Below are 14,694 nucleotides of genomic sequence, written 5' to 3' on the forward strand. Positions count from 1 at the left end.
GGTCTTTGCAGATGTGATCACTTACAGTGAGGCCATGCTGGATTAGAGTGGACCTTAAATCCAATGCCTGGTGTCCTTGTAAGAAGAGGAGTTGCCAAGTAAAGACAGAGACACACAGGAGAGGACCCCATGAGACAGAGACTGAAGTGACGCAAACAAGGGACTCCAAGTATTGGTGGCCACCGTCAGAAGTGGACGAAGCAATGAAGGATTCTCTCCAGCGTCTCAGAGGGAGCGTGGCCCTGTCGACACCTTGATTTTAGACTCTGGCCTCCAGAACTGTGAGAGGATGATTTTCTGTTGTTTCAAGCCACCCAGTTTGTGGTATTTTGTGACAGCAGCCCTAGGAAATGAACACATTGTCGGGAGAGGGACCCCCGTGCAGAGCGAACGCATTCTCCCATCTAATGAAGAGAGTTCTTTTTGCAGGTTCATAACCAAATAACTGTTTTTTGAAAAAGTACACATTTTATTAGCAATTGTAAAACTTAACATCTAAAACAAAACATAAAGAATACATGATGTACAGTTCATTTATAAAAACACAATCTAGTGACCGAAAGCTCATCAGTGGTTACCTGGGGCCAGGCGTGGACCACACGGAGATGGACCACTGAGGGCACCAGGAAACTTTGGGGGCTGATGGAAATGTTCCGTACTCGGAATCGGCGGCCAGTTCACGGGTCTGTAAGTGTTTCAAAATTCTTCCAATGGATGCAATTCCTTGTGTGTGTCACTCAAGTTGACCGAAAACAATTAAAATATGGCATTATAATAAACCTAGATATTATTCCACAAATTTTAAGCCAATGGAATAATCTTTATCCAGATTTGGCATCAGCAGAGTTGAACAGTCACACCACTTCCACCAGTTCAGCTGCTCAAACTGGGTTCCGTGCCGAGTGGTAAGGCCCACAATGTATCATAGATTCTATCATTTTCAATTTAAGGAAATATTTTTGTGCTGCAGACACCGTAAAATGAATTAAAAGGTTAATGTTAACAAAAAACACATTTTTAAAAATTGCATTCAGGTCAGAGTTTCATTTTTAGCATATTTATGGTTATCTTTTTTTTCACCCTTTAAATATTTCACACAATGCATTACATGATTCTGGTAGGTCACTTAACATTTCTTTTACACTTTCTAAGCATTTTTCCACATTTGATTTTCAGCCATTTGAAATAGCAGGTGGAAATAAGCAATGCAAACAAACCACCAAATGTAGGAGTCTTTAAAATCTTGGCTAGATAGGTCATATCTATTTAAGATACACTATGAAAAAGAATGAACCACAAATACTTCACCTAAAAAAAGCTGCTAAAAATCAGAGGCTAATCGTAAATGTTCTTGGCATAGCAAGAGATTAAGCAAATGATGTGAAAATATTTTAAATATCATCGGAACTTGATAAAAATTCAATGACCCAAGAGAGTTTCAATTTTCTTGTACCTTGAGACTATGGCATCATCCATCATTAACGTAAAATCCCAGAAAGATTTTGCATCCTTTTGGCTAAAAAGTGACCACATACACAAAAGAGTTACCAGGTAGTGGGCGGGCCTTTGTTGTTGCCAAAAGAATTCTGATCCCTTTCAGCCAAAAGAAAAGCTGTCAGAGATGGAAGCATTCTCAAGGGGTTCCACAAGGGCCTGGGGGCTAACTAACCATCGATATATATACATCACCATAATCCAGGAATTCCGGTGAGCACGGAGTTAGAAATACTGTAAAGAGATTCTTTGAAAAAATTAGAAAACATCTGGACAAAAAGGGTACATTTGGTGACCATCAAGATCAGTAATGATATTCTGTACACGCTTCTCTTTGTTTTTTCTTCCACACCCCACCCCTTCATCTTGCAACTAGAGACTGGGAGAAGGTGGGACTTAATTATTACTTGGCAATTGATAGAATGATGGTTTGCCCCATAAATGGTCAGAATTACAGATGATGCACGTCAACATGAAACTTTACCTACTCTATTGTCACACAAGTCCAATGCTACATAAAATGTATGTCAGCACTATAATACTGTAGTCAGATTTTTAAGATAATTCAGACAAGGTTGAATTCTTTCAAGTAAAACTATGTGTTAGTGATATCATGCTGGGTTTTGAAATGCATTAATTTTTCATTGGCCATGAAACCAGGACTAGTGAAATTCTCAACCCACCCCCACCTACAGACCACGGGGCAGGAGTGGCCAAATCCTCCGCAGTTTGCTGACCTAAGTACATAGGACCAAACCTAACCCAGCTTTGGCTCTGATAAACAGTTATTAACAGATAGGTTACCCACTTCACTCTGCGAACCACACAGAGTTTCCCTCAAATAAGTAAGAGCCTTTTTCCAGAATTGCACCTCTGCTGATATTCATTTCACAGGACTTCTCAGCATGGCTATAGACATCCACCTGTCAGCTTCGAGAATTCTAAGGACAGACCTCTCTCAGTGACCTGCAGTTCTTCAGAATCTAAGCAAAAGGAAATTCTTGGGCTGAACAGAGCTGCTCTGATGCTTTTATCTTAACCCTTCACGGCAAGAAAATAACTCATGTTCAGCAGCACAATTATCCTCCCACGCACAGGGGCTGCCCGACTCTCAGACACTGTATCATTTTGGATACTTCTAAGATCTTTCGAAATAAAAAACAAACAAGATCACAATCGAGATGGTGACAGAAAAGATCATTGTTTCAGTGTTTGGTGGAGAGAATAGTAAGTTCAGTCTTCTTTTTTGTATTCCCTCACTGTATTAAGAGTTACAGAACAGGGACCATTAAATGAAATTTCTCTGTCAAGGTCAATGTAGACATGAAAAACGGTCAGGGAAGGGATTCAGCATCTATCTGCTGGTGTTGTCCACATGTATGGAGCCCTTAATTCTCCCTTCCCCCTCCCAAACCTGCTCTTCCCTCCTTTTATCTTTTATCTCCTTTTGCTTTTATTCATCCTGGTAAATGACCATCTACCTTGTTGCTCAGGCCAAGCCCCTTGAATAAACGCGATCTTAATCACAGTTACTACTATCAAATGTGGTGTTTTCTTCCCATGATTAGGTCACTACACAGAGGAAAAATAAAGGTGAACAGTAGTCTTGTCAGAAACTGGCTGGAGATGAAATATAATTGGGAAGAAATATGTGTTCCGTACTTTATTTAGGAAAACCAACCTCCCTGAAAAGCCGGAGGACACAAGCCCAAGGAGACTGTCCCTGGGGGGTCACATGCAAGAACAAAGGGAGCCGCCGCCCTTCCCCCCAGGCCCTCCTCGGGGCTAGACGTCATTTAAGAAGAGGGATCTCTCTTTTGAGTAATTGTTACAACAAGGCCAATTAGCCTGTGCCTGTCTTGCAGAGAAGCAGGATTCATCAATATAATCGTGAGCGAACAGTCTTATTGTTTTAACTGGAAAGAGAGTAGTTTCAAGGGCTTCCTAATGTCCCTTGGTGCTGGTTATTAATTATGCACACCTGGCTAATTACACGTATACCTCACCCAGTGTGATGGATTACCAACAAAAAAGATGGTTCCAAACTTCCTGCTGACTGTGATCTCTGGCAGCAACACCACAAGGTTCTGGTATCCCTTCTTCACCCTCAACTGACGTGGGCTCGGGAGATGCAAACACGTTACGCAGCAGACTCTAGCTAGGTCGTCACGGAACTGGGATGTTGCCGGGAGGGGCTGGTTCAACAAGTACGTCTGGAGGGCTCACACGTGCTGGCCGTGGTCCCCAGCCCCGGAGGCAGCAGTGAACAGCACAATAGCTGCTACCCTCCCAGCAGCAACAGGAGCTCTGCTACCACCTGCCGTTCATCACTAGCAATGTGACTAAGCCGGTTTCTTTTTTTTTTTTTTTTAATTTATTTTTGGCTGCATTGGGGTCACATGGACGTAAATGCCCTACTTCATACCACTGCTGGCACTTTGAGAGCAAATGTTTTTTAAATCTTTTCCATTAGCAAAACTAGGCACGTGTGCAGAGCAGCTCACAGGCTGGACTTATATGTAGACTTCGATCTTTGACTTTCTGATCTGACATTTCTAAGGGTCTCAAAAGATTAACTATTTGTATGTTGTGATATTTCAGAATATGAGCAATAACAAAGGGCTGGTTTGCCACTACCAGGGAAAGCCCGTTGGCTTCTTGCTTGCTGCAGTTTGAATACAGTGCCCATGGAAATACCGTATGAAGCTTGGTCCCACGAGACAGCCTCAGAGCCATCAATACTCGAGTAAGCCAGGGAGACTCATAATTCCAAACTCCATCTAGGAGATCACTGGGAGCTGTTCTGCTAAGTTATTTCCTCTAGAAATAGTCTTACCCTGCCTCTCTGGAGCCTTCTGAAATTACTGCGCTAAGGTAGGAAAGGTTAAATGGAATGACGGGATTTACTGTCTCCCGCTGTTCAGTCTTGGTGCTGATCTATACAGCAGGCGGGGCCTGAGAAATTTCTCCAGAGACGTCAGCCAGCCGACCAGGGCCAGCTCTTCCTCCTGCCTGTCAATGTATTGCTTGTAGTCATAACTCACACCACTGGTGTCAAACGGCAGACTGAAAAGTCAGAATTAGCAATCTTAGGCGGTAAACTAGATAGAAAAAAAAGTCATCTAAAATTAGAATTAACTCACATTCCTGTAAGGGGGGGCGGGCTTACCTGGGGCCCTGGCCGAGAACAAACCCACGGAAAATCAGCAGATCAGACCACATGGAGGTCCAGTCCTGCAGGGCCTGGCACAGCCCTGAGGCTGCTCTCCTGCCCGACACCCTTTCCACCAGGGAAGCCCACCTCACATTCTGCCCTGTGTCCTCAAACTCCTCAAAGAGGCACACCTGAGTGCCACGAAGGTGCATGCTGTGCACCTGCGACATCAGAGAGGGATGCCCTCCGGAGCAGGGGGACCTGAGCTTCACGGGCATTTAGGTGATTAGTTTGCCGCATCCTTCCTCTCAGAGAGCACGAAGGAATGGATCCTGCCCCAGGAAAGGGTGCCAGAGGCCCATTTCCTTGCTGTGCTCTGATCTGCTGAAAGAATCACACAATGACATCTTGTGTTAAAAAAAAAAAGGGGGGGGGGAAGGAAAATGAAAACATGCCCCAAATCAGTGATGCATGAAAAATTCTAAGTTTTCACTGGTCAGATTTTTTAAAATAAAAATAAAAGGAATTGCATCTAGGCGCTGCAGTTTTCCAGCGAGCTCACCAGCACGTGTGCCCCAGGGAGATGGGTGTCCCCTGATTCTTCTTCCATTGCAATCTGGAATTTGCCCATTATGCAGAATTCCAGAAATACGTCAGAATATGTCACTCGAGGATTAAGAAAAAAACTTAAGCTCGCCAATTTTCAAATTCTTAAAATTTTGAATATCCTATGTGTATTTTTTCAGGAAAGAATTCAGCTTCATTGGCATGTGACCTTGTTTTCCCACTGAGAAATACGAGATGCAAACTTTATTCAAACTAATGCCCGTTGGTGTCACCAGTGAACAATGCCACCAACACACTACACTTAACTTTTTAAAAATTCTCTGGGTAGACCATTCTAAACCTCAGAGTTCACAGTTAAGTCTCGTATTCTTTTATAAGCATTTTATTTTAGCATTTAAAGTGCAGAATTTGAGGGACAAACGCAACATCCAATGAGTCCATGATGTACAGTTAAAGCTGAGCCTTCCCTGAATTTTCTTTTCAATTGTTCAGTTGAGTTACAAGCAGTGACTTATACTAGATGCACCTTATAAATAATAAGCAGAGATACTGCTTACAAGAAATCCATCATCTTGGTGACAGGCAGCATTCTTCCAGCCAAGATGCTATTTCTGGATACAACTTGTGCCCACCTGCTCGAATTGATTGCCACAACACTAATACTTCATGAAATGACAAGGTGCCCCTTTGGACAGCCCCACAAGGGCTGCAGGAAATGACCAGGGAGCCAACTAAAGGGAGCTGCCTATTTCAGAATGAGGGAAGATGGGCCACTTCTCTACTCTACCCGGACACATCCGAGATCCAGGAACCAAGCAGAAGAGGCTTGAAGCCAGGGTCACCTACACAACGTCTGGGCTTCAAACTCATGCATTTTCCACAGATAAGAGCCCCAGCATTCACCCACGGTCTCCAGTACTCTTGATCTGTACCGCACACAAAACATGTTTCGTTACCTTGTTTCTAATCCATAGTGGAGTAAACATTTCTCAAATTTTTTCTAAATTTTGGTTATTGTCTGTTCAAAATCAGTTGTAAGCTTTGATCAGATTATCCAAAAAATAGAGCCAAATAAAGCCTTCAATCTTATTTTATACAACTGCAACTATATTTCATAGAATTGCAAGTTTGCAATTTTGGGGGGAAAAGCTTAAAACCAGGACTTCCCTGGTGGTTCAGTGGTTAAGACTCCACACTTCCAATGCAGGGGGCACAGGTTTGATTTGATCTCTGGTCAGGGAACTAAGATCCCACAGGCCATGCCACGCTGCACGGCCAAAAAAAAAAAAGAAAAAGCAAAGAAGGCATTCAACATATTGAATGACGAGAGTTCAAGTGGACGACTTAATCTGGAAATTCTATAATTTTGCCTGGAAGTATCTCAACTAGTAGGAAGTTTATGAAGAACCTATTTTTAATTGGATTAATTTGTATTTTTATCACAATAACATAAAATTGAGAGGCTCTGTGATTTTGCAGCATATAAATTTAACAAAACGTTAAAAAGAATCATCAATAGAAACAACCCTTTGCTGAGTTTTGTTTTGTAAAAATATTTGTCAACAAAAGACATCCTGACTGGAAGCAACAGACAATAACTACAAAAATATTTGCCTGAAATATTTACAATTTTAATATTTTTAAAATAGCAATGAGAATTTTCACCTTAGCAAAATTTGCTATGAGATTACCAGGTCCCTCAGCACCTCTAGAGAGAGTATTTTCTGAATTAAAAATATAACAGTATGTAGAGAATATTAAATTGGAGGTGTCAGAAATTTCAAATTTATTAACCACAAAATATTACTTTGAAGAATATTAAAGGAAATTTTATACGAAATTTAAAATAATTACACCATATTAAAAGCAGATATTTTTTGAAAAATTCCAGGGACATGGTATTAAATAAATATAATTTTAGGAATGCAATTAACACACATGAATATATACCAAGAGTGGTTACTCTGCTTTTTTTTAAGTTCAGATCATCAATATCAAGAAACCCCTATTTTGTCTTAATGCACATGGATATATCTTATTTATTTTATATAAAAACTTGCTTTCAAAAGTTTCAAAACTTGTTTTTTAATAAAACCATCTTCAGATGCAGCAATGTGATAAAATTAATTTTGTGGTCAATAAATCTGTATGTGCGTGTGTGTGCACGTGTGAGCCTGGGTGTGTGTGTGTGTGTGTCTCTCTTTCTCTCTCCTCTCTTCTCTCCAGCCCTCTTTCTCTCTCTCGCTTTACTTACACATACATATATTAAATCATTTTTAGTAGCCCTTCTCATTATCAAAAGTACCCTAGCTCAGATAATAAATTTATACGGTCATCTTAATCACTGGCTCAAAGGAGAATGCTTCAGCTTTTCCTTCCCTGCTTCCCTTGCGGTGGAGGAAGAATAATGTCTCTTCCCACATCTACCCAAAGTCAAATAAAGGAAACTGTCATATGTACCAATCACAGAGATTGAGGACTCCCAAGAGAGAGAACTTGACATGCCATTCCCCAGTCCAGTGGCCATATGGGATTGCTGATCTGCTTCTCTGTATTTGTATGAACCAAGAGAGAACAGAATTTAAAACATATGGCAGGTGCAGAAATGGAACGATCTGCATTCCCACCAGTTGCCATGTCAAGAATGCCTCAAGACAAGCATTTCTGAAATAGCAGAGTAAGGACCATCAAAAGTCCACTTCTTCATAAAAGTAAGGAGAACACCAGCAAAAAGGGTCAAAATCAACTTTTTCGGGACTCTAGAAATTAATCAAAGGGTTGTAGCTATCCAAGGAGCATTTATTCAGTAGGAACAGCAAACTCTGTGACGTTTTAACCTGACCTATTCTTAGTTCCCTCTCTCCAGCTCAACAATAGCCTTGAAAAAGAATCACCTCACAACTGTTTCTTGGTAGTTGTGAAAACCACAGCTTAGCACCCACTGGAGAAGGCAGAAGGGGTTTGGAGCTCCCCAAAACTCATACCCAGAAATCTGTCATTATCTGACCGTTCTGGCAGCTCCGAAAAAAGCTCCATTCTCAAGGCTTCTCTTTGTCTGACCTGACTCGGAGCTCACTCTGTATAAACAGCCCTATCTCTGGGCATTTGTCAAAAACAATCAGTGGCAGTTGTTTAACATCACAGCTGCCTGATGTGGCAACACTAACTGGGACTAACAAGAGGCTGGCCAAAAAATTTTTACATTTTAAGTTCTAGTTTTAAGAAAAAACTAGGGAATGAGACATCTATAGTGGGCTTTGTAAAGCTCTGACATATTCCTGAGAATCTAGAATGCCACATACATGTGCAGAGCTGTGTGCATGCCCAGGAAAGACCTGAGAACACCCTAAACCCTCACCTCTGTCTGACCTTGAGGCTCTGGTCAGGAAGTGAAGGTTACAGCAGAGTTGTAAAGTCCCTGCTGGAGTATTGAAGGGATACCCAATGCATATATGAAGCCCCTCAGAAAAGGCTGGGGATGTATTGAATCAAGGTGCTTAAGAGAATCTCTGTCCAATCAGTAGCTGAACACTAAACTCAACAAACTCCAAGGTGGATAAACTCAAAGAGTTATGCACCTAGACACATCATAATTGAACTATCAAAAGCCAAAGGCAAAGAGAGAATCTTAAAAGTGTAAGAAAAAAGCAACTCCTCGTGTACAAAGTAACCTGTGCTACCTCAATGGAATCAGAAATAGTTTCTTTTGCCATATTTTTCTTTCTGTAAAAGGGAAATATGTTTCCCATGTTCATTTACATTATTTGCTAAAATTAAAATCTTTGCTAAAGAAAACTGTTAAACCTTTGCACTTAGCCACGTGGGTATTTTCTCATAAAAATAAGCAAATAGAATTTAAAATCCATTTCCCAGGTGGCCTTAGTATTTTTTTCTTTTTGTTGGAATTAATCATTCATTAGGTAACATGTTTTCATACTTTGAACCTCACGTACAAGAGGTTCTACGTACGTCTTTGTGAGAACTTCCAAGTTGCATAAAAATAAAACCATACCTTCCAATACACATTCCAAGAAAAAAATGTCATTAGGGGAAATGTGCACAGGTTATTCTAAACCCTTCTGGTTTTCTGAACAATCTTTGTGAGACTTAATTATAAAGAACCGCATTTCACTCTTTTAAATGTTTACTAAAAAGAAATAACACCAAGAAAAGGAATCAGAACAATATGGAATCCACTGGAAAACCCTCACCTTTAGCTTTTGAGGAGACCCTACTGCTTGGGGCCTCAGCTTCACCCCAGACATGATTTTCTTGCTGTTAAATTGTCCGGGGGCTTCCCTGGTGGCGCAGTGGCTGAGAATCTGCCTGCCAATGCAGGGGACACGGGTTCGAGCCCTGGTCTGGGAAGATCCCACGTGCCACGGAGCAACTAGGCCCGTGAGTCACAATTGCTGAGCCTGCGCGTCTGGAGCCTGTGCTCCGCAACGGGAGAGGCCACGATAGTGAGAGGCCCGTGCACCGCGATGAAGAGTGGCCCCCCCGCTTGCCACAACTAGAGAAAGCCCTCGCACAGAAACGAAGACCCAACACAGCCATAAATAAATAAATAAATAAATAAATTTATTAAAAAAAAAAAAAAATTGTCCGTATGTGAGATGGAAGCACCATGATGGAAGAAAAATTGACTTCAAGTGGATATAAGGGTGACTTTTTAAATTTATTGATTTCTACTCCCAGGCCATCCGAAAAACATAAAAAAGCAGGTTAGAGGAAAAACTTTCTACAGCTGTGATCTGGGCACATTCTACTCCCAGTTCTCACAAGAGCTGGTATTTCTGTAAAGTCTGGATTCTGGGCGATCTTCTGGGCCACAATCTCTGTCATGTTGAGAGTCCAGGATCTACAGTATTAGAGAAAAACTAATCACAACGCATCCAGGCAGAAGTTTTCTGCCAGGCAGGCACTGATGCAGAAAACAACCTTGAAAATTTATTTTGAAATGATTTTGAAATTAGTCCAGGGTTAGTGGTCACCTTATTCCAGTTGATCTGAAGAGGCCCTTTCTGTCCCTCCTGCCCCTTCTCCACCTTCTCCCCTCCCAGCCCCCAGCTCCTATCCTTAAATGTGCTGAGATGCTTTGGCATTGTTTGAATCTGAATTTTTTTGTTTGACTAATACTGAATTAATCCCTAAGGGAGTGATTCAGTATTACATACTGATACACAATCCATCCCCCAGAAACCAGATGACTCTAAAACTAGGCCCCAAACGTGGGTATCATCTAGATGCAATATTTTAAATGAAGCAGTATTTATGTATCCATTAAAATAAAAAGAATCTATCTTACACCAGAATATTACTATGACTTTTAGAGAGTTTAATTTCATTTGCCATACAGTAATTCCATACTAAGGCAGATTAAGTATTTTAGTGGATTTGGAACTAAAAAAATAAATTTTAAAGGAGAAAGAAAAACATGAGTCCAAGTCCTGCCCTGTTATCTATAAGCCGCAGGTCACATGTGCCTTTGGGCCCACTAAACTAATCTCTATGGTGACCTCATGGTACAATGTCTGCTGTAAACACCGTGATCTCTGGATTTGCTCCCAGCTCTAATATTACAGTTCTCATTTTACAGAAGACACCAGCTCAAGTGAATGCTCAAGACTGTTGGGTCAATAAAGGGTGACATCTGGACTAGACCGGAGGTTCTTACCCCGAATCCATCCTTTTCCCACAATAACATGCACCAGACACTGGAACAGAGGGCTCAGGCAAAAAGAATGAGAAATGCAGTTCTAAATTCCTTTTCACGCACCAAAACATGTTGTAAGAATGGAGCCAGATCAAAATTGATGGGTTCTCCACCAGAAATGTATTAATTAACTGAAAAAAATCTAAAGACAAGATGGAGATGGTTTCCATTTGATTACAATTTCCTCCATAAGGTGTAACAAATGCTACAGTCAAGTCTAACGATAAATCAAGAAACCATAAATATGGTCAAATAATAGCATTCCTTTCTCCTTCCACATGCCAACACTGTATTACTAATTAACAGATGGTGAAGAACTGGTATGATTTTAACTAGACCTTCACAATCCTGAAATCTTTGTTGCCATCTTTGTTCTGGCAGTCGAGAAGCTTAACAGTTAACCCTCCTAAGAGTCAAATCTGGCAATAATATTAGCAGAAGCTCTGGGTAGAATAATCTGCTTGTCGTCCCTCATTTAATGGAAAAAAGGCAACCACCAAAATGAAAAAACGGTATACTTAACTTTTTTTTGTGCCTCACATGTATCCAGCAATAAACATTACCACTTTCAACTATCCCAACCACCTATGAGGTAGGCATTATTATTAGCCCCAGTTTATGGATGAGACACAGACCTAGTTCACACACTTGTGTAGTCTGACTTGAAAGTCCATTCCCTTTGTCACCAAAAATGCACCATTCCCTGGGGTTCTATTGTCTATTTCTGACATGTATATCTATGTATATGTATATATAAAGTAGATGTGTTTGTGTGTGGATTTATATATAATATGTATAATAATTATGTCTTAATTCACTTTTAAATAGGAATAATTAATTATAGATAACTATGTAAATACGTATAATTTTCAGGATGGCTGAGTCACTCTGGAATGCCAGATACGGGTGATGTTCTAAGAAAAAGGCAAGATCTGGGTCCCGTGACAACGTCCATCAAATCTCATCAACCACTCCCCTCCACTTCCAGCTTTACACTCAGGGAACAGAAGAAGGAATTCCAGATACATTTAGTCTTAATCATTGTTTTAAAACTTTATGTCTGGGCACCAAAATATGAAATTCATTAATTTTAATATTCTACTAGCATACCTCTTCAGCATAATGTGAAAAAAAGGCTTAATTTCATTTTCATTTGCCTTAAAATCCTTTCTAGCTTCAGACTGTTGTTCTTCACAACTATGGCTGATATTTTGTTTTCATGGTACTTGTTGTTCTTTGTGTTCTCCCTGAGTCATCTGTTTTTGAGATGCTTGTCCCAAGGATGGCTATTCAGGGGGTCCTTGTTTGTCAGGTATCTGTTCTTGGGATGCTTGACCCAAGGATGGCTGTTCAGGGGGTCCTTGTTTGTCGGGTATCTGTTCTTGGGATGCTTGTCCCCAGGATGGCTGTGCAGGGGGTCCTTGTTTGTCAGGTATCTGTTCTTGGGATGGTTGTCCCAGGGATGGCTGTTCAAATGATTCTTGCTTCTCAGGTATCTGTTCATCAGATGACTGTCCCAAGTATGACTGTTTAAGCAATTCTTGTTTGTCAAGTTTTACTTCTGGTTGTCTTGGTGATGACTCTTCTTGTGATTGCTGTCTCATTGGTGGTTCTCTTTGGTCTTCTATTTTTACTGGGCTGTCTAGTAGTACAGGTGTATTTTTTTCCTCTAGAATGTCATATGGTTCTTTTTCTTGTTTTCAGTAAACAAAATAAAACAAAATCACCAATAAACATAGTAGGCATCTAAACCAGGTGAAATAAATCATAAAATGACAAGCATTGCTACTGTATCATTGATTTCAAAATGACAGTAATAATATTAAATAAATAAAATAGTTTTCACATAGGATATTACACTTACAATGTGCTTTTACTTGCCTTATCACTTTTACTCTCATTTAGAAATACAGTCCATTCGTTGTTTACATATTTAAAAACCACTGGAAAGACTCTTACTTTTTCTACGAGTCACTGAGGTAGGGAAGGCACTTTTACTAAAATAAAAAAGAATCAGTGCAGGAGAATCCAGAGCCACTGTTTTCCAAAAGAGGCACCAACAAGATGAAGAACAACCCATCAAGTGCAGGAAGATTATCGTGTACTTATGAACCTTCCGCCAGCCAAACCATGTTCGCCAATGCCAACACGATCCTACAGAGATAAATGCCATTTGTTGTAGGAAATCAGAGGATACTCCTAAAAACTGAAAACACCGCCGTTTGAAACAACACATGGAAAGACATCCTCAGCTGGAGCTTCACAGAACCTGAGAGAAGCCAGGTACCCGACTTCTTCCCTTCACTCCAAATCTGCTCTTCCTCTTGTTCTCAGGAGTAACACCAGACCCCAATCCAGAAACCCCAGCTCCAATTTCCTCCTCATCTCTCACATCCCTTTTGTGGCTAAGTCTGGTCAATATGGTCTACTTCCAGAAAACTGTCTCTCCCTATGCAGCCCCACTGCCACGGTCCCGACGCCACCATCTAATAGATGGAACGGTGGGTGCACGTAACGCTTCCCCCTCCCGCTGTCAGAGTGATGATTTTAAAACATAAGTTTGATCACATCATCTCCCTGCTTTAACATTATCTACAGGATAAAGACCAAACCCTTCGAGTGACACACAAGGGCGTGGCAGCGACGACCAGCAGACCAAGACTGTGCTCCCCTGCCCTAGTGTCGAGCTGCCACGGACAGCTCCCAGCCAACCAGCACCCAGGCAGGGCCAAATGTCTCGCCCGACCACAGGGCTGTGAACGTGAAGTCCTCCTCTGGGCTGAGCGGGTAAGTGTCTGATGGAACCTCCTGTCTCTCCTCTCCTCTGGAAGATGGCGGCATCACAAAGGATCCAGACCCCTGAGTCACCGCTGGGAGGGGAGACACCCAGGACAGCCTCCACCTCGAAGCAGCCTTTGTGTGGTCGAGAAATAAACATTTATTGTGTCAAGTCACTGAGACTTGGGGTTGACACCTTTACTACAACTTGGCCTCACTGCCTGTCACTGATACAGCAGACCTTGGGCGCTGAGCCTCACCTGTGTCTCCATCTTCCCCTCGCACTGTTCCTTGACATCCTCTTTTTGTTCCAGCCGCACCCCCCAATGTGCCATCGCTCTTCCACGCATTTGCACATACAGACCCCTTGCCCCGCATCCCTTCTCAGCACTGCCTCCTTGGCAAACTCCTCCTGAGTTGTGAAGGCACGAGGCATTTGAGCAACCCTCTCCTCTGTAACACCTTCTATCGTTCCCTGCAGCCTCTCTCCTGGCCCCAGACAGTCAGCCATTCTCTCTTCGGGACATTTCCAGGGTAGCCAATACAAACCTCTGTCTGTTTATACACCTGGGTCCCAACCCCGATAGAAACAAGCTTCTTGAGAACAACAAAGCTGAGTCTATATCTCATATGTATTCTCTCCACATTCAATGCCGAGCTCAGAGTCGGCAGCTCCATACTATTTTGTTTCATTTTTAAAGAACGGTAAAATGACACTTGAGTCCTGGCTCCCCTACCTACTTTCAGAATAATCTTGGACAAATCACCTTCCCTTCCTGGGTTTCAGTTATTTCTTTCTCGAAAAATACGGGTGAAAGTGTGGATCTTCAGAAATGTAGGATTATGGTGCTAAGTGATTAAAGCACACAGTGAGCTGTAAAAATTGATGCACAGTTGTCTCTTGGTGTCTGCAGGTACTGGTTCCAGGAGCCCCACGGATAGCAAGTGCCTTACATAAAATGACATGGTGTTTGCATACAACCTA

General features: G+C 41.6%; 1 protein-coding gene across 1 annotated transcript in view; it reads right to left on the bottom strand.

The window, feature by feature from the left end:
• Nucleotides 1-14,694, bottom strand: part of DCDC2C (doublecortin domain containing 2C) — a 155,579-nt gene that overhangs the window by 37,486 nt on the left and 103,399 nt on the right. The window contains 3 exon segments of the mRNA XM_036872599.1: nt 4,402-4,560; nt 4,664-4,869; nt 4,925-5,032. Coding sequence (XP_036728494.1) covers nt 4,402-4,560; nt 4,664-4,869; nt 4,925-5,032 — 473 coding nt within the window.

The sequence above is a fragment of the Balaenoptera musculus genome, chromosome 13, assembly GCF_009873245.2.
Source record: "Balaenoptera musculus isolate JJ_BM4_2016_0621 chromosome 13, mBalMus1.pri.v3, whole genome shotgun sequence".
Classification (NCBI taxonomy): Eukaryota; Metazoa; Chordata; class Mammalia; order Artiodactyla; family Balaenopteridae; genus Balaenoptera; species Balaenoptera musculus.